At 41.1% G+C, this 19,199-nt stretch overlaps 2 protein-coding genes across 2 annotated transcripts in view; both read right to left on the bottom strand.

Annotated features, from left to right (window-relative positions):
- The window catches only part of mcm10 (minichromosome maintenance 10 replication initiation factor), a 56,122-nt gene extending 50,408 nt beyond the window's left edge, over positions 1 to 5,714 (bottom strand). Inside the window, exons 1-5 of the mRNA XM_080207107.1 lie at positions 5,675 to 5,714; positions 4,731 to 4,781; positions 3,938 to 4,255; positions 1,362 to 1,487; positions 231 to 371 (exon numbers count right to left, since the gene is read on the bottom strand). Of these exons, the coding sequence (XP_080063233.1) occupies positions 231 to 371; positions 1,362 to 1,487; positions 3,938 to 4,255; positions 4,731 to 4,737 (592 nt within the window). The 5' untranslated portion in view covers positions 4,738 to 4,781; positions 5,675 to 5,714. The remainder of the gene's footprint in view (positions 1 to 230; positions 372 to 1,361; positions 1,488 to 3,937; positions 4,256 to 4,730; positions 4,782 to 5,674) is intronic.
- Positions 5,715 to 10,290: 4,576 nt separating this feature from the next.
- Positions 10,291 to 19,199, bottom strand: part of optn (optineurin) — a 49,369-nt gene continuing 40,460 nt past the window's right edge. Inside the window, exons 13-15 of the mRNA XM_080207748.1 lie at positions 17,169 to 17,311; positions 14,160 to 14,239; positions 10,291 to 12,072 (exon numbers count right to left, since the gene is read on the bottom strand). Of these exons, the coding sequence (XP_080063874.1) occupies positions 11,951 to 12,072; positions 14,160 to 14,239; positions 17,169 to 17,311 (345 nt within the window). The 3' untranslated portion in view covers positions 10,291 to 11,950. The remainder of the gene's footprint in view (positions 12,073 to 14,159; positions 14,240 to 17,168; positions 17,312 to 19,199) is intronic.

Genomic DNA, 19,199 nt, shown 5'->3' with positions numbered 1-19,199 from the left:
AATGAACCAAAAATAATTCACTTTGTAAAATTTCCAGAGCCAAGTAAGTGCCCAGGTACCTCTTTGGCCATTTTTACTTTGATGTTATTCCAACTCAGTTTGAGTTGTTGAGCCAGAAGCTAACCTTGATGTTTAACTATATGCAGCAGGGTCTGGTGGACCAGTCTGGCTTTTTCACACATTCATAAATAAATACATTTTTAATAAGCAAAAAGCATTGGATCAATTACCCGCTTTTGGATTTGCAGATTGCTGGGACTTGCAGGTCTTGGTTTTCAGTGGTCCAGTTTTAGGAATGGGAGAAGGCAGACAGAGAGCTTCCTGGAAAGACGGACTTTCCTTTATATTTTGTGAAGTATGTGTAGCTCTACCTGTTGAAAAAATAACAGTTAAAAATCTTAACACTGAGGAAATAAAATATGTCTAGTACTGGAACTGAGATGCTTATTTAGAACTAAAAAAGGCATAAAATAAAAAGTAAAACTGCTTCCTTTCAATTTTAAATATTGTTCAACTGTTAATATTTAGGCCACTTCATTTGTTAGTTATATTTAAATTGTATTATTAAGTAAAGTTTGTTTTACGCAAAAAGATCTTTAATTTTTCAATGGAATCGTCCCTGGAAGGAAGTACCCTTTCCTCACATTTATGCCAAAAAAGAAAAACTGTGGGGTCTAGTCTAACTTCTAAATGCAAATTGAGGTTCTAGTCCAGGACCCTAACAATATTGATATGATGAATTAATTCAGTGATAATTCTTGCTGTTGCATCAACTGGTTCAGATATGAACTGAAACTCCTGCACCATCTAAGCGAACAGGTCTAAGTCCAATTTCAGAAGAATGTTGCTTTTGTTGCAACCTTTAAGTCACTGTATAAATTATGCATGAACTTTATAACGACATCATGAGGGCTAGAGAATTGATTTTCTAAATGTCAAACAATAGAAGGTGACTATGCAAAACAGGCTCAAGATCAAATCAGACCAGTAAGTTTTGTTGGTAGCCACGTAATCCCACATGAAGATTTGCACTCTTCCTATCATGAGTCTATTTACAATCAAGTGGTGCAATGCGGCACATTCTGGCATATAATTTCCAACCTTCAACTTAAAAATAATGCAACACGTTACCAAAAAGGCACATCTCAAAAGATACTACAGCAAAATTAAACCGCATCTATGGGGCAAATACCAACTTCCAAGAGCTGGATTCTGGACAGCTCCTTTGGAATAAAGATACATCAGGCATTTAGAACCTGAAACATTTCAGCACTAGTTCATTCATGAGTCCAGCTTCCTTTGTAGCGACCACTCCTAAATCACAGCGAGTTACCTCAGCATGTACACATATTGATCCATACCTGGTAATTTCAGATTGTTTTCAGGTGAGCTTTTCCCAGAATGGACGATGGATTTTGGGCCATCTGCAACCTTTGCCAACTGCCTCTGTAACTTTTCCATCTGCTTCTTCATTTGCTCCAGTTCCACTTTGGAGGGAAAAAATATACAAGGATGCGTAAGGAGCTTTCAAGTCTCCAAGCACATAAATTTTAAATAGCACTTGGTCTGCAAAGTTGTTTGCATTTATGGATTCATCTTCTCTTGTCTGCTCAAGGCAAAGCAATTCCCATAAAGAAAGGCAGAAGTTCTTCTAACCAATAGAAACGCTTTCCCATGCCAATTCCTTACTGGTATCAGAAAATAAATGTAACTTCATAAATCTTACACACAATGCAGGCTTGAAATAACTCATGTAATGTTAGATATTTCTTTGCACATATTCAAGTTTTCACAAAGTGCATTTTTGCTCCTGCTGCTTGTTCCCTCATGGCATATTCCACAGGTTCAGCATGTGCACATTTCCACATCAATATCCAAAACATTCAATGTGTAAGCAGAAAGTTCACTAGTCTTTTTTCACATAAATAAATTGGTGTACACTATATAGGGCAGCACAGTGGTCAGCACTGCTGCATCATAGCGCCAGGGACCTGGGTTCAACTCCGGCCTCACTGTGTGTTTGCACATTCTCCTGGTGTCTGCATGGGTTTCCTCCCACAGTCCAAAGATGTGCAGGTCAGGTTGACTGACCATGCTAAATTGACCCTAATGTCAGGGGGACTAGCAGGATAAATACATGGGATTACGGGAAAAGAACCTGGGTGGGATTATCATTGCTGCACACACGATGGGCCAAATGGCCTCCTTCTGCACTGTAAGAATTCTATTTTATATTCCACAGGTTCTGCAGATGCATATTTCTTTCACAGCAATCTCCAAAACATTTAGTGTATAAACAAAAAATTCATTTAAGAAATAAATCGGTGTGTTCTATTATTTTTAGCAGGTTACAAAATATTGCTCAATTTCAAGTGTGACAGATAAATAAAATATTTATCTCTCAGTCAACATCAGATTATCTGGTCATTATCACACTGCTGTTTGTTGACCTTGTTGGGCACAAATTGGCTGTTGTGTTTTCTACATTGCAACAGTGACTACATTTCAAAAGCATTGACCTTGGATGACTTGAAGTTGAGAAATGTGCTACAGAAATGGAAGTTTTTAGGAATTCTCCAAATTATCAATCGCAACCAACAGGTCATAGAATCATAGAATTCTTCCAGTACCAAATCTGCACCGACAACAATCCCACCCAGGCCCTATTCCCGCAACACCATGCATTTATCCTAGCTAGTCCCCCTGACACTAAGGGGCAATTTAGCGTGGTTAATCAACATAACCCACACACTTCGAGTCACTGTCTGTGGGGGGTCTGCATGTTCTCCCCATGTCTGTATGGGTTTCCTTCAGGTGCTCCGGTTTCCTCCCACAGAACAAAGATGTGCAGGTTAGGTAGATTGGCCATGCTAAATTGCCCCTAAGTGTCAGGGGGATCTAGCTATGGTAAATCCATGGGGTTATAGGGATAGGGCCTGGGGGGGGACTGTGGTCAGTGCTGACTCGATGGACCAAATGTAAGATTCTATGGAATGTTGCAAGCTCAACAATCACTCTTTTCAAAACCTATGGTTAAAGGCAAGGTCAGCAAAGAAGCAGTTTCTGTATGAACCACGTGCAGGCAAAACATAAAAACCGCTGACTGGTGATGAAGTTATCAAGTAGGTTATGACAGTTGCTGCTGATCCCTTGTTCAAAGACTTCATTTGATTTGATTTATTATTGTCACATGTATTAATATACAGTGAAAAGTATTGTTTCTGGCACACTTTACAGATAAAGCACACCTACATAGAGAAGGAAATGAGAGTGCAGAATGAGTTTAAAAGAGTTAGAGTGACGTTTTAGAACAAGATAAAAGATAGAATTAGAAGGTATGCTGGTCACAGCTTGTAAGAAGTCGCCACGCTCTGGTACCATCTTAGAAATCCCAATGACAACCATCAAGAGCTGCTTGGCGTTTTAACAGTCGCCAGAAAGGTGGAATGGTTGTCTGAAGGTATGGTGAGATTTATGCATGAATACATTTTTTGCGGGGGGGGGGTGGTTTTTAGTAAAGACAATTTTTTAAGAGTAGATCTTATGTTGCATTTTAAAGCTAAAAATGATTTTGTGCTTAAAAGGGTTGGAAACCACTGCCTTAAACAGTCTCCGGCACTATGTGTGGACACTTTGTTCCCAATATACACTCTTGTCTCTGTGTCAGTTCCTCTATCTAACCACCTAATATCAGTAGGCATTGCCCATTTGCCTACGTGATGATCAACAGCCTGACATTATGTGGAATTATTAGCTTGTCAGTGGACTAATGACGACCAACCAGTAGAGAAAGTGCTCGTATTTTGCTAATTTTTCAGCTTATGGAGTCCATTCAAATGCCTTTTCTCAGCAGCAGTATCTGACTCAGTAATGCAGTCATCTCCGTGATAAACTGTAGATGGAAAACAGATGCAGCAGCGCATTAATTATGAAATACCTTCTAAATCAACTTTGGATTTTTCTGGCTTCTTCTGATCAGAAACAATCTGCGGCTGATCAGGTTTCTGACCACTTGCTTTGCTCTCCTCCTCTTCTTCCTCCATCAAGTCATCCACATCCCCAAAGAGAGCACTGATTTCCGTCGCCTGGACATCATTGTCTTCATCTCCATCAAACAGCTTATCCCATTCATCATCCTCGCTAAGTGATCTCCGCTCCACACTGTGATCGCCCTGAGAATATGCCGATGTCGCCAGAATGTCTTCCACTTCATTCTCATCCAAAAGAGATGCCAGTAGATCCATGTCCTCAGTACCTGCCATGAAGAAACATATTACGTGAATCAGGGTTCATTCTAGTCTCTGGCTTTAAAAACAACCCTTTTTAAGGGTGGCACAGTGGTTAGCAGTGCTGCCTCACAGCTCTAGGGACCTGGGTTCAATTCCCGGCTTGGGTCACTGTGTGGAGTTTGCACGTTCGCTCAGTGTTTGTGTGGCATTTCCTCCAGGCGCTCCGGTTTCCTCCCACAGTCCAAAATGTGCAGGTTAGGTGGACTGGTTACGTCCTTAGTGTCAGGGGCACTGGCTAGGCTAAATGTATGAGGTTACAGGGATAGGGACTGGGTGGGATTGTGGTCAGTGCAGAATCAATGGGCTGAATGGCCTCCTTCTACACTGTATAATTCTATAAATTCTATGATATTTGTTAGTGAGGTTTTAGGAATGCACTTTATTTTAAAGGAACACAAAATCATTGCAATGCTAGAATACAATAAACTGAGATGCTCTTACCTTCCATGGTATAAGAATATGATGATCAAGGTTTCAGAAAATGGTGTCACACTGAAAATTAAAATAAGATTGTTTCATTAACAATTAAAACAAGTTACACTGAACAAACCAGACTATTCTATAGCCACAACTCGCACATGGAGAGGGATATTTTGTGCATCTGTACACTCAGTACAGAAATTGTCCTCAGTGCAAACACTGGTCTGATGAGTGGGTGAAGGGGGTTCACCCCAGACTCAGCTGAGTGAGAGCAGGGTTTAAAGCACTAACCTGCCCAGCCTGTGTGTGTGTTTTCTCTCTGGGGGTTTGGGTGATTTCATCATGTTCAATATCCTGATTCAGGGATTGTAGAACCTGAGACCCCCTCCCTCAGACACTCTCTCTCCCCTCCCCCCCTCAGACAGAGCCCCCCTCCCCCAGACAGACTCTCTCCCCTCCCCCCCACTCCCCCAGACTCTCTCCCCCACCCACCCCCAGACTCTCTATCCCTAACCCCCCCAGACTCTCTCTCCCCCACCCACCCCCAGACTCTCTCTCCCCCACCCACCCCCAGACTCTCTCTCCCTAACCCCCCCAGACTCTCTCTCTCCCCCCCAGACAGACAGACTCCCCTCCCTCAGACATCAATCGCTTCCCTCTCTCCTCACTATTCCCTCCCTCTCTCTCTCTCGGTATATTTCATTATTTCTAGACATATTTCTCTATTTATACATTATATATATTTAACTCTCTATATTTATATAATTTATATCTCTAATTCTCTATGTTATTTATATTTCTCTCTCTCCGGGTTCTTCCGGGATATTTAACTGTTATATTATTTCTCTCCCAGCCCGCTCCCTCTCTCTATATTAACTATATATTTCTCTCTCTCTCTCCCCCGGGTATATTAGATTATATCCCCCCCCCCCGCCTCTCTCGGTATTTATTATTTTTTCTCTCACCGGATTCTGGCTTTTTCTGAGTTTTGGCGCCAAAGGTTCGGGACCAACGTCACCAATGACGCAATCACGCTGCTCTCCGTAACCCCGCCTACTGGGAGAGTGGATCACCCAGATTGGATCACACTGGGGTGGATCACCCAGAGTGGATCAGATCGAGTAGATCACCAGTGTGAATCACTCGGAGTCAATCACACTGGGATGGATCACCCAGATCGGATCACACTGGGGTGGATCACCCAGAGTGGATCAGACCGAGTAGATCACCAGTGTGAATCACTCGGAGTCAATCACACCGGGATGGATCACCCAGATCGGATCACACTGGGGTGGATCACCCAGAGTGGATCAGACCGAGTAGATCACCAGTGTGAATCACTCGGAGTCAATCACACTGGGATGGATCACCCAGATTGGTTCACACTGGGGTTGTGAGCAATAGGTAAAGATGCTGTTAACACATGCATCTGTAGAGCATAGAGAAATAGCTTAAAGTTAAATAGATTGGGTATAGTCAGGCACATTGATAACCCACTTTATGGAAACAACTGTGAGTTTAGTCACAAACATAGGACATAAGGTTCGATGCTGCTAACACAGCAATAATTAGGGATAATAAAAAGACTGCCTGTAATGTAGAGATAACATCAGAGATGTGATGTGCAGTGAAGCATACACCACATCCTGCAGGAATGTAAGAGGCCAAGTTACAAAAAGCAAATGGTCTGCAAGATGTGTTGTTTTTACAACTAGGCATAGAAGGGGGAAAAGGTCACTGAGATGGTTGGGACAGCAGTGATTAAGTTGGCAAAGGATTGATTACCGCCAATCTGAACTGGACATGTAACAGTGTTGGATAAGATGGATGAGTTTGCTAATGCACTCTTGTGATAACAGGAGACCTGGTTAGATGGAGAGTAGAGGGGATGGGAACTTGGGGCACCTTGAGCCAATAGGGGAATGACAACACATAGATGGGACAGGGACCACCAATTAGGGGAGAACAACACATTGCAAAGCCATTACAATGCTTGTAAAAAAAGTATAAAATGTGCTGCAAATCTGTGCAAGGTGTGCCTATTTTGTTGGACACCCGGTCTTGCAAGAACGTCAAATAAAATCTTGCTCCTTCAGAACTTGACTTGACTAAATTGTTTAACTGTGAGCTGTGTTTCTCACAGGGTGGATCACGCTGGAATGGATCACTTGGAGTGAATGAATCACCCCAGCGTGCGTCTCAAGAGAGTGGATCACATTGGACCACACAGCTCACTGATCACAGAGTGGATTGCACTAGGTCAGATAGTGGATCACATTTGATCGCCAACAGTTGGTCATGTTGCTTCATTGAGATTGGATCACATTGGATCGTCAAGACGGAATCTAATTGGATCACTGAGAGGGTGTCACGTTGGATCACATAGTGGACCACATTGGAGCCTCGGCCACGATTCTCCCAATTGCTGAATTTGCGGGAAAACTGGTGTAAATCACAATTGCTTTTTCAGTGGGAATTCAGACTGGAATCTCCCACACTCCGTGAGATGCAGAGCTCACAATTGGGAAAGCTCGGGGAGATGGAGCCTATTCATGCAGGAGTCCGAGAGTTCCAGAACTCTGCGCACGCTCAGTGGCCCTCAGCAGACTGCAGTTTGCTGGTCAGCTCAATCACTGGCCAGCCCAGGATCCCCACAGTGCGACCCCTTCAACTCCCCCCACAACCTAATTACAGATCCCCCATCCATTCACAGGCCAGCCCCCACCCCTCCCTGAAGCAGACCACCACCCCCCCCACCAGTCTGACCAACCCTCATGCAGAATGGCAGCAGGACCCCCACCCCCACTGATCACCCACTAGGCCCTTTGGCACTGTCCCTGGGCATAGGCACTTTGCCCCTTGGGCAGTGCTGGGGGCACAGGCTGGCATTGCTAGGCTGCCCATGGCCAGGGGGCACAACCCCAATGCCATCCAAACCCGTGGTGGGCCCTGATTGCCCCCCCCTTCACTCCAGCAGGATCATCTCGCTAGTTCCCTGAAAGTGGGGGGGGGGAGGGAAGCTAGACTGAACCCCGCTGGAGTGAAATACCCCTGGTAGGGTGGGAGGTGTGAGTGGGCCCAAAAAATTCAGTCTCACGCCTGCTAATAGCATTTAAATTGTATGTTAAACATTATTTAAATATTAGCCCCCACCTCCCAGCCGATTACTGGTGATGTGCAGACACTGCCGGAAATCTGGGCCTGGGAAGTGTAACCACAGCGTGGATACTTAAAGGATCCCATGAATCAGCAACACGCGATTCTCCTGGGAGAATGTCCCCCCTTCCCCAAATCTGGATCATGTACAGCTAATCATATTTTTACATAGAGTTGATCACACACAATCAGAGTGGATCACACTAAATATTAAAATGTGGGGGATATTGGATCACATATACTGGATCACATTTGATCTAAAGGGTGCATCCTATTGGACAATCTTGAATCAGAGTTTGATATGTGGGATCATAGAGTGGATCACATACGCTTGTATAAAGTGGAACACAGTTGATCACATTTGCTTTGATAGGGAGTGGATCACATTAGAGAACAAAGGTGACCTCATTTTTAGAGCAACGATAACACATGATCACATTGGATCACAAAGAGTCGATCGGATCATAGAGTTGAATGAATCATCATACTGGTCAGTCAATTACATTGAATCATGAATGAAGGATCAGACTGGAACACAGTCTGTCACAGTGGATCACATAAGGTGGGTGGCAGACAGTTGATCGCAGTATTACAGGAGGTGCATCATATTAGATACACAAGTGGATGACATTGGATTTGCACCATGTCAATCACATCAGAACACACAGTGCCTCATACATAATGGATCATGCTAAATCACAGGAAGTGGATTACTGTGGAATCATAGGTAGGCCACATCCTACCATGGTAGGATTTGAACCATCTCTCCACAACATTAGCTTTCATCTCCAGTTTACTAGTCTGGTGACATTATCACTATGCCACCACCTCCTCCTGCTAAACCTGAGAGCCTATCAGCTGCTGGATGGGCACTTCATAATCATAACCTCAAGAACGCAGGCTCTGGAAAAGAACATTCCATTGCACAAAAGTTCTTGTGGATAATCAAGTTTCTGTTGTATGTTAGTATATAGAATGAACAAGCATGGGTCAAAGTTATGGAGTGTTCTAACACTCCATAACTCTGGACAATTGGAACAGAACTTGCTGAGAAATGGAAAATTATTCAAAAATGTGGGAGGAGAGATGATGAGTGGGATTTAGAAGTTCAGGAACACAATGGTGTCAGAGAAAGAATGATGGTTTACAGCACAGAAAAGGCTCTTCAGTCCATTATGTCTGCACCAGTCAAGGACCAACTACCTATTCAAATCCTATTTTCCAACACTTGGACCACAGCCTGTAGGCCTTGGCATCCCAAGTGCATATCTGAATATTTCTTAGATATTATGAGGGTCTCTGCCTCTACGGCTCCTTCAGGCAGAGTTTCAGACTCCCGCCTCTGGATGAAAAAGTCTTTCCTCACACACCCTCTAATCCTCCTGCCCCTTCCCTTAAATCTACATCTCTTGGTCACTGATCCCTCCACCAGGGTCAAAAGCTTTTTTTTCATCGATACCCCTCATAATTTGATACATCTCAATCACGTCCCCCCTCAATCTCCTCTGCTCCAAGAAAGACAGTCCCAGTCTATCCAATCTCTCTTCGTAACAAATTCTTCAGACCAGGCAATATCCTGTTCCATCTACTCTGCACCCTTTCCAGTATTATCATATTCAGAATTGCAGACAATACTCTAAGGCCAATACACCTCATTTTCTCTCCCCCCTTTTTAAAAATCTCATTTGTGTATGCCCCGCATCACAATTTCTTGGGCCATCTGTTCAAATAGTCAGTGAAGCTTTACATTTGAACTGTATGAAGATAATGTTTTTTTAAATTGGTATGGGAGTTGCATGTTGTATAAATCCATGCTCATCGCAATTTTCTTTAAAAATGTTTCATAAAATTAGTCAAGTATGCTAAATTTTTTTTTAAATCCTTAGTAACAGTGCCTGACTGGATCATGCTTTCCAAATGCTTCATAAACATTTAAAAAAAAATGCTCTCCCTACTCTAATGGCTGACTGCAGTAGTATAGATGGAGAGATGCCGGCGTTGACTGGGGTAAACACAGTAAGAAACCTCACAACACCAGGTTTAAGTCCAACCAGTTTATTTGGTAGTAATCCCACAAACTTTCGGAAACGGTGTTCCTTCTTCAGGTGTGTGGAAGGTTCTGTGTGGAACCTTCGTCAGGTGTGTGGAACTTTCCACACACCTGACGAAGGAATACTGTTTCCGAAAGCTTGTGGGATTACTATCAAATAAATTGGTTGGACTTAAACCTGGTGTTATGAGACTTCTTACTGTGCAGTAGTATAAGAAGAGTACCTTTGTACAGTTTCCATCAATCTTCCTGGGTGACAGGATAGCTACTAGAAAATCACCCGTATGCATCTGGGAACCATTTCTATCATTGATCATGCTTGTATAATATATTGGAAAACACATTTATAATATTTATAAATAAAGCACACCACAATTTAAAGTCAAAATAAGTATTTATTTCAATTCTCAAACAATACTTCAACACATACCATTATGTTTTGCATTTATTAGCAGATTTTAACAAAGTAAATAAAGTGCCTAATTTATCATGTTGCATTTTATTAATGATTTTCAGTAGCTTAATACAATACCTGAATTAGCCAAAGGATGTTAGCTTTACTAAAATTTAATTTCTGCAAACAAAAAAATCCTCATATCACATTTTATCAGCTATAGTCTTTAAAACAAGCATTAACTTTGTACAACTGCCAATTGCAATTTTCAGAAATATTATTTTGGAGTTTTCTTTCTATATGATGCACTATATTAAAGCCGCTCCTTTCCCCCCTCAACACTGCTCTAAAAATAGCCACATTGGGGAAGCCCTGCAGCTGCCACAGGCTGACCCCTGCTCCGATCGTTCCTTCCTTCCTCTCTTTGTCAAGAATCTTTGCTCAGCTTTAACTGTGCTTAGATGTTCGAGAAAGAAAACTCAAAAAGCATGGAATTTGCTGGTACAAACTCTCACCCTATTCTTGTGTAATTTGACATCTCTTGGTGTCCATTTCTGCCTTTTGTTGGTGCCTGAAGTGACTGCCTTCCCCCAATAAAGATGGTTAACAACACCCTTAATTTAACTGCAAATAATTCCAGAAGAGGATAATGGTTTTTAGCTGCACCCGACAGAACATTTGCTAACACCATCCTTCAGACAAGTTCCTTCTTCAATCAGTGTCATTTTTCACATCAGCTATATTTATGGAGAATTTTGAGCTGTGGGGTTGGTTAACTGGAATCTGGATTACAAACGCCTAAATTAATTTTGACCGTAGACAATCCAACATGCTTTCCTGAGAGGAATACTTATCGCTTCATGGTGCCCTAAACTTGTGCCCAGAAATGACAGTCAGCAATATAACTCAGCACAACTCTCAAATGACTGAGATGGTAAGTATTTCAATTGTTAAATTTAGACAAATTAATGTTTCAAATGGGTTTTAAGTAGAATATTTAGCCTTTTTCTTTGGCAAGGATATTAGTCCATCCCTGTAGTCAGGAAACATCTGTACAGACACATTCAAGCCCCTTGACTAATTAAAGTTTACTTATTAATCACAAGTAGGCTTACATTAACACTGCAACGTAGTTAATGCAAAATTCTCCTGGATTGAACCTCAATACAGCAATATTGTCAGATTAAGTATACTTTGTCATAATGAACAAATCTGAGGTTTGGGGGTGTACAATTTTGAGTTCAAATCAGAATCTTCTCTCTGCATAACCTATTCTTACCACAATTATTTTACATATTAACCTAAAGTACTTGTGAAAAATGCAATACACTTATCTAATCAGTAAAGACTAACGAACCTGCAGGAAAATATGGCTTTGTAACGTGCAATTTCTGAGAAGCTATTGTTGAACAAGTTATATCCTTCGGTGTATTTTCCTTAGAATTAAGTTCCTAAAGATTAATGAGCACCAGCACATTCACCTAAGCAAATGATAAAGTACTATTTTCAAAATTCCAAGTTGGAAACTTAATTCAATAAAAATAATCAGCTCTTTCTCTTCCATCTCCAATAAGGCAAAGGTAAATCCAATATGTTTGCATAGCGATAGGAATCACATAAATGGTTTTATATATCATATGCTTATATGATGCAATCCATGACATGTATCTGTAGTGTATCAATGTCAGGCAAGACAGTACCACACTTTGGACATGCATGTTCTGGCAGAACCCCTTGATGCTCCCAACTAAGGTTCTCAGGTCCTGTAAGCAGAATCACTAAATGTTAAGGCATCAGATTATATGTTACACATATGACAACACATCATACTTCATACATCTTTTAAGTGTCAGTGGTTAATATGCACAGTATCAATATCACAGAATTCTTCCAAATTCTACAAATCAGGAACTTCTTAGGATTAAAAACAGAATGGCTATTTGCAGCCTCATCCATAAAACCCCGAAACGTTATCAACCCCCCCAAAAGTGACTGAAGGAGAAACTTTTATAGCCTTAGTCGTATCTGAGAATTGTTGAGCCATAGAAATTGTGATTTCTATGATTTTTTTTCTATGATTCAAAAAAATCTATAAATAAAATATCTAACCATCAAAATTCTTCCTTTGGTATAGGTACATGAAGTAAATACTCAAAAACCTCATCATTTGTAATTTTCCAATAATGTTAACATTTTAAATATTGACATTTTACCCTCCACAGCAATGTGATCTGAATGTTTGCAAAATTGCACATCAAAATTGTTGTTGACTAGACTTTTCCCTCAAACATGTCATTGATAGTATTTCACAGAATAAGCTGTGGCACACAGGTTTATTTAACTAAAAGTACCGAAAACACATCTTTCAATTTGACTTTACTACTTCCAATTTTTCCAAAAGGGTAGCCTTTTCATGCCTCTTTGAAAACTATTAGCTATATCCTCTTGCCTTTGATGATTCCATCTGCAGTCCAATCAGCCTCCTTGGTCTCACTGTTTCCACCATCTTCTGCATTTCTGAAGCTGCCTCCAAGAATCCCAATTTTCTGTTTGATGCCCAGTTTGTTTACTGCTTGACTTTTCACCTCTCTTGAAAGCCAATAATCACTACTATTTTAAGTATCTTGGGGCAGGCAGATTACTGAGTATGAAATCTGATTAACATCCAAATAAATTAAAATACAGTGGAATATTATTTGAATCTGTATCGTATAAGTTTCTCCAAGTCACTCCAAGAAACCGCCTTCCCAATTCCTGACTTTTATCTTCATTTTTTACTACTTTTAAGTGTAATGTCAAGTATAAACTTTAATATTATTCCCTGCACGCCCAAATCAAGATAATGAATATACATCAGAAAGAACACTGGTCCTATTATTGAATCCTGAGGGTCAGCTCTGTAAATTTTCCTGCAGTCTGATAAACAACTGTTTGCCAATACTCTGCTTTGTGATTGTGCCATTTTTGTATCCCCACTGCCACTGCCTCTTCATTCCAATGGTTTCGACTTTGCTAGCAAGTCAGTTAAGTGCCACTTTGTTAAACTCCTTGTGTAAGTTCGAAAAAGCACAACCTCTGAAGAACTCAATCAAGTTAGTCAAACATAAATTGCCTTTAAAAATTCCATGCTGGCTGCTGGTCAGTTAATTTCATCACTAAAAGGTGTCTCATCACTGACCTGGCCTGCAGGTACTGAGTTAATCCCTCTTATGAACAGTGGAATAACTTGTCCAATCCGTTGGTCCTCAGGCATCGTTTCCAGATCCAAAAAGGATTGGAAAGATTGTGGACATGACCTCTGCTATCTCCATCCTTAGGTCACTCAGCAAACTAGGAAGCATGCCATCCAGGCCAGCAACCTTTCTATTTTGAGCACTGTTGATCTTCAAGTACCTCCTCTTTAGCTACTGAAAGGCGAAACAGGAGGACGTCATGGGATTTTCAAACAGTGACCAAGGAAACATCTTGGATAACGCCTCTAATAAGAGTTGACCAGCCCGGGCTCTAACTACAGTCTGAAGGCCCCCAGTCATATGGCAAAAGCCATTATCCTTGTGACTGCTGACATGTAAAGAACATTTCCATGATTAGGTTTGTGGTGCACTAGGACTTGATGAAGCCAGTGCGCTCCTCTATAACTTGATTTGAAGAGCGCAGACCAATCATTCCATCCAGGATCATACATCTACGATGTATTTTATACTGTGTAATTACTTTGAGCTAGTAAAACATTTCGTTATCTGACTTACTATGATATCAAAGACAACAGAATGTTAAAACATAGTGACAAGTACATAGTTCCTTTATAATAGTAACATTGCAGCTTATTTTAGTTAAAATCAGCTTTTACCTCGTGCCGCATGCTGCTGTAATGCTGCGCTATCCTCAGCCAGACTGCCATGGCGACGCTGCAGCTCAATCAAAGACTGCCTGTAAATTCAACGAAACATCTTTGAAGTTCGGCCAATGTTACAAGTGACATAAAGACCATTAGATAGCTTTTAAAATTTATATCTGAAATAGCATGTCCTCTTAAACTACAAGTTCCTGTAACTTTTTTTCATAATTTAAGATGACGTTTCAAACGTTGATTTAAAAAAATTATATTCAAAACTTCAAATCTTGAATTGGTATAACAAAATTAGAACAATTTAAAATAACTGCTATGTTTAGTGGTTAAATTTGGTTAGATGAAACTTGCGGTCTACAATTTTAACTTTTTTTAAACTTAGATCTTGCTGATGAATCTTGAACTGAAAAGGAGCGTTTAAAGCCAGACACATATATGTTATAAGATAGAATAGAATCATAGAATCTCTAGTGTGTAGAAGGAGACCATTTGGCCCATTCAGCCTCCACAATCGCACCCAGAATATGTAACCCCACATACTTACCCTGCTAATCCCGACAACAGGGTCAATTTATCATGGCCAATCAACCTAACCCGCACATTTCTGGACTGAGAAAGGAAATTGGAGCACCCAGAGGAAACCCACACAGACACGGGGAGAAAGTGCACACTCCATGCTGCCCCAAAGTTTATTTCAATTATTGTCACAAGTCGGGAGCAGCATGGTAGTATAGTGATTAGCACTGCTGCCTCACAGTGCCAGGACCGACTCTGGGTGCTCCAGTTTCCTCCCACTTCTGAAAGACGTGCTGGTGTTAACCAAGTGTCCCTAAATTAGGCGTCCCTCAATCTGGTTATAATTTTCTAAATTTGCACACCTTTATGGTGGAGTCCAATAGGCGTAGACAAAGGTCATAGGTAGAAGAGGGCACTCACTGAATGTTAAAATGGCGGCATGGGCTTGTTGGGCCGAAGAGCCTGTTTCCTGTGCTGTGTTGTTCTTTGTTTAGGTGCACTGGCCATGCTAAATTCTCCCTCAGTGTACCCAAACAGGTGCTGGAGTGTGGCTCCACACTCCACTGACCTAATTGTGGAGGGGAATTTCACAGTAACTTCTTTGCAGTGTTAATGTAAGCCTTACTTGTCACTAAGTAGGCTTACATTCCTGTGAAAATCCCCTAGTGTTTGGGACCACTAAGGGAAAATTTAGCACGGCCAAAGCACCTTACCAGCACGTCTTTCAGACTGTGGTAGGAAACCAGAGTACCTGGAGGAAACCCACATGGACATGGGGAGAACGTGCAGACTCCACACAGACAGTGACCCATGCCGACAATCAAACATGGGTCCCTGGCGCTGAGGCAGCAGTGCTAACCACTTTGCCACTGAGGAGCTGTTGGAAAGTTTTATGTTCCCCATTTGTTAATGGAAGCTCTTTCATGTCTTCAGCATGGATAAATACTTTTGATTTGTTCTTCAACATTGGTTTCTATGAAGTTACAAGTATGAGCAAACAGAATTCTAACAAGTTAGCATCTGAAATTAATTATTTATAAAGATGCAATTAGGTCGGTGGTTCTCAAACTTTTTCATCCGCAGACCACTTAGTGAGGTAAAACAACCCACAGATCACCTACTGGTCCTACTCCACCCACTTTCACTGGTCACCGTAAAATAAAACCCATCAGAACTAAAGTAACTTATGGAAATGATACTTTGCAGCTTTTCTGCCACTAAAAGTACATGCATTAAATTATTGATTCATGCCAGAAACAAAAGTGTAGACATTTTTAAATTATAAAATAATCATAAGAGAACGTTTATTTGAAACATTCTAACACGTTATAAAATCATCACAATCACCTTCTGAGAAATGAATGATTAACATTTATGTCATTTAAACAAAATCAACAATACCATAAATCTTGCACACAAGCTACATAGTTGTTGCTTGCACCTCTGTGGTGCGCATGGGAGCTGGTCTGGATGTGTGATATCACATGACAGGTGGAGACCAGGGTTCTGCCCGTTGTCTTGTTTGGCCTCAGCTGTGACGCTGTGCGTTGGTGATTTGTATTTTGGACTGTCTTGTAGACTGCCTGGAGACCCTCACCAACCCACATGGAGAATCACTTATTTGGATCATCCATTGATTACAAATAGTCAGAAAGTCTGGCCAACAGGGAATGTGGAAGTAACATGCTATATGAACTCTGTCCAAGACCTACATTAAAGGTAAAATCTTCTCTGGTTGTGACACTGAAAAGTTCACATTTTAGATGATTTCTAGAGATAACAAACCAATGAGCAACAGATCAACATGATCTTGATCAATTTTCAAGAGGACGTTGAGGGGCAAATTTAGCTCCTAAATAATTAAAAGCAGAGTTATGTGTAACAGAAGGGAGGGGTCAACAAGAAGAGCACAGTCAGGGAAGGATAATCGAGGCACAGAAAATGTAATGAATGGGTTTTTCTGTCCGCACTCACCCCAAGACCAGAAAATCCCACCCAAGGGCAATGGTCCTTTACATGGATTGTATCACACCAGCGATGATTCCTGTGGTGGGTGGCATGGTAAAAGTCTGCCCAATGGGTGTGGATAAAAAGTAAGGCAACCATCAAGGCGAGTCCTGGGGAATTATCCCATTCATTACTGAATCTAATCATTCAAGTCACACTTCTCTTGTCTTTTGTTCCCAATTATTCTCGCTTGCGGATGGGGTATTGTGGTATTTGCCAGAAACAATTTTTAACTTTGGTATGTTGGTTTCACAACAGTACTGGGATTATTTCTAAATTAAACTGAAATTTAGAAAGGTGCTTCGATTACAAGATGCAACAAGTCAAGATAGTGGCTCACCACTACCTCCTCAAAGGCAATTAGGGATGGGCAATAAAGACTGGCCTGCTCAGTGACACCCACATCCCATAGATGAAACAAACTAAAAGGAGCAAACCCACAATCTGCTTTTGACTCACGCTTCTTTAGAACATGCCGCTAATTACCTGCTAAGTGCATCCAGTTCTTCCTTCATTTTGGTGTTTTCTTTCACTACCAAGTCCAACTTTTCAGCCAGCGACTCCCTCTCAGCATGAATCGCCTCTCGAGCTGCTCTTTCAGCATGGAAATCCGCACTATAAACCTCAGCCTACAAGAAAATTACATTAACATCAATACTTACATTGCGAACAGCAATTATTGTCAACTACCACAAAGAGTTTGTAACCAACTGGTACTTAAATCTAAAGCTGCATTATCTAGTTTTATAAAAATAATTTCCGAATTATTTCTTACAAGACGAAAGTTAGGTAATAAGTTATCAAATTACAATCCTGAATGATCTTAAGATGTGATGCTTGAATTTTTTGCCTCAATAATAAAGGATTTCCTAGTTCGTCCCTCTAAAAATGCTAATCTTGAATATTAATGATCCTCTCTGGTGTTTTGCTTCAGTCACATAGCTTTAACTCTGGCTTATTTACAAAAATTAGCAAAATGAGTAAACAATGCTTGTACACTTATGTGGCGGCAGTTACAGGTGGCACTGTAGCACAGTGGTTAGCACTGCTGCTTCACAGCACCAGGGACCCGAGTTCTATTCCCAACTTGGGTCACTTTGTATGTGGAGTCTGCACAGTCTCCCTGTGTCTGCATGGTTTTCCTCCAGGTGCTCTGGTTTCTTTCCACATTCTGAAAGGCGGGCTGATGAGGCGCATTGACCCGAACAGGTGCCAGACTGTGGCAACTAGAGGGATTTCACAGTAACTTCATTGCCGTGTTAATGTAAGCCTTTCTTGTGACTAATAAATAAACTTTAAACTTCACTCTGAAGAGTTGAACATTTGTCATGTGCAGAATTTCTCCTTTTTTTGAACTGAAGTTAGTATTCACTGTTGATATCTAACCTCAATTGACATGAAGCACTGAAGGGCTGAACATGAGAAACAATATTGTCTGATTAACTGTTTCTAATGATCAAGCTCTGGACAGAGTTACATAGGCAATGCTCTCCTTTCTTTCAAATATTTGGACTATTATCTATTTAACAACAGCACATTTTCTTCTTTATAAACAGCATATACCTTTTCTATCCAAACTCGCTACCGTTTCAATAACTTCACTTTGTTAGTGTCTGCTGTTTTCTTTTAAGGTACACTCAGAGGTGGGATTTCCTGCACAAATCACTTCAATGGAGGCAGCCCATCAGTGGCGGGATCTTCTGGTCCTATCATTGTCAACAGGGCTGCCTGTTGAACACATCCCTCGCTGCCAGAAACCTGCAACAGAGGAGCACCATTGGCAGGACTGGAAAATCCCATTGGCATGAACAGCCAGAAAATTCCGGTCAGATGTTTACTTTCCTTTGAAACAGAACACTACCTTACGTGTACACAACACTGGTATGCATCTGTTGATATTCCAACTCAAAAGGAAGTTACAGAATACAACACTGCAGTAAGTACAAACCTGTAATTTGTACATTAACTGTATATTCCATGAATCTATTGGCTTGAGGGGTTGTAACATGGTTTCAATTATTATCGCAATACAAAATCGTGTGACATTCCCAATAAGAAAACTACAGCAACAGTTTGACCCTGGATAATGGTTCATTGCCAGATATTTTGCATTCAAGGCTACATTTTGTTTATTGAGAGCAAGAATTTATTTGGAGGGCAGAGCAGGTCTTTGGCACCAAGCACAAAGGAATTATTTTTATTTGTTCAAGACGTGAACATCACTGGTAAGGCCAGCATTTACTCCTAATTGCCTTTGGGAAGGTGATGGTGAGCTGTCTTCTTGAACCGCTGCAGTCCATGTTGTGCAGGTACACTCTCAGTGATGTTAGGAAGGGAGTTTCAGAATTTTGATCCAGTGACTGCAAAGGAACGGTGGTATACTTCCAAGTCAGAATTGAGAGAGACTCGGACAGGAACTTTTAAGTGGTAGTGCACCAATGAATCTGCTGCCCTTATTCTTCAAGATGGTAGAGACCACAGGTTTGGAAGCTGATGTTGAAGAACCTTGTTGCTGCA

The sequence above is a fragment of the Carcharhinus amblyrhynchos genome, chromosome 19, assembly GCF_965287045.1.
Source record: "Carcharhinus amblyrhynchos chromosome 19, sCarAmb.v2.hapA, whole genome shotgun sequence".
In the NCBI taxonomy this organism is placed as follows: Eukaryota; Metazoa; Chordata; class Chondrichthyes; order Carcharhiniformes; family Carcharhinidae; genus Carcharhinus; species Carcharhinus amblyrhynchos.
Note: the sequence above shows the minus strand (reverse complement) of the source record. Positions and strands in the feature narration are given on the sequence as shown.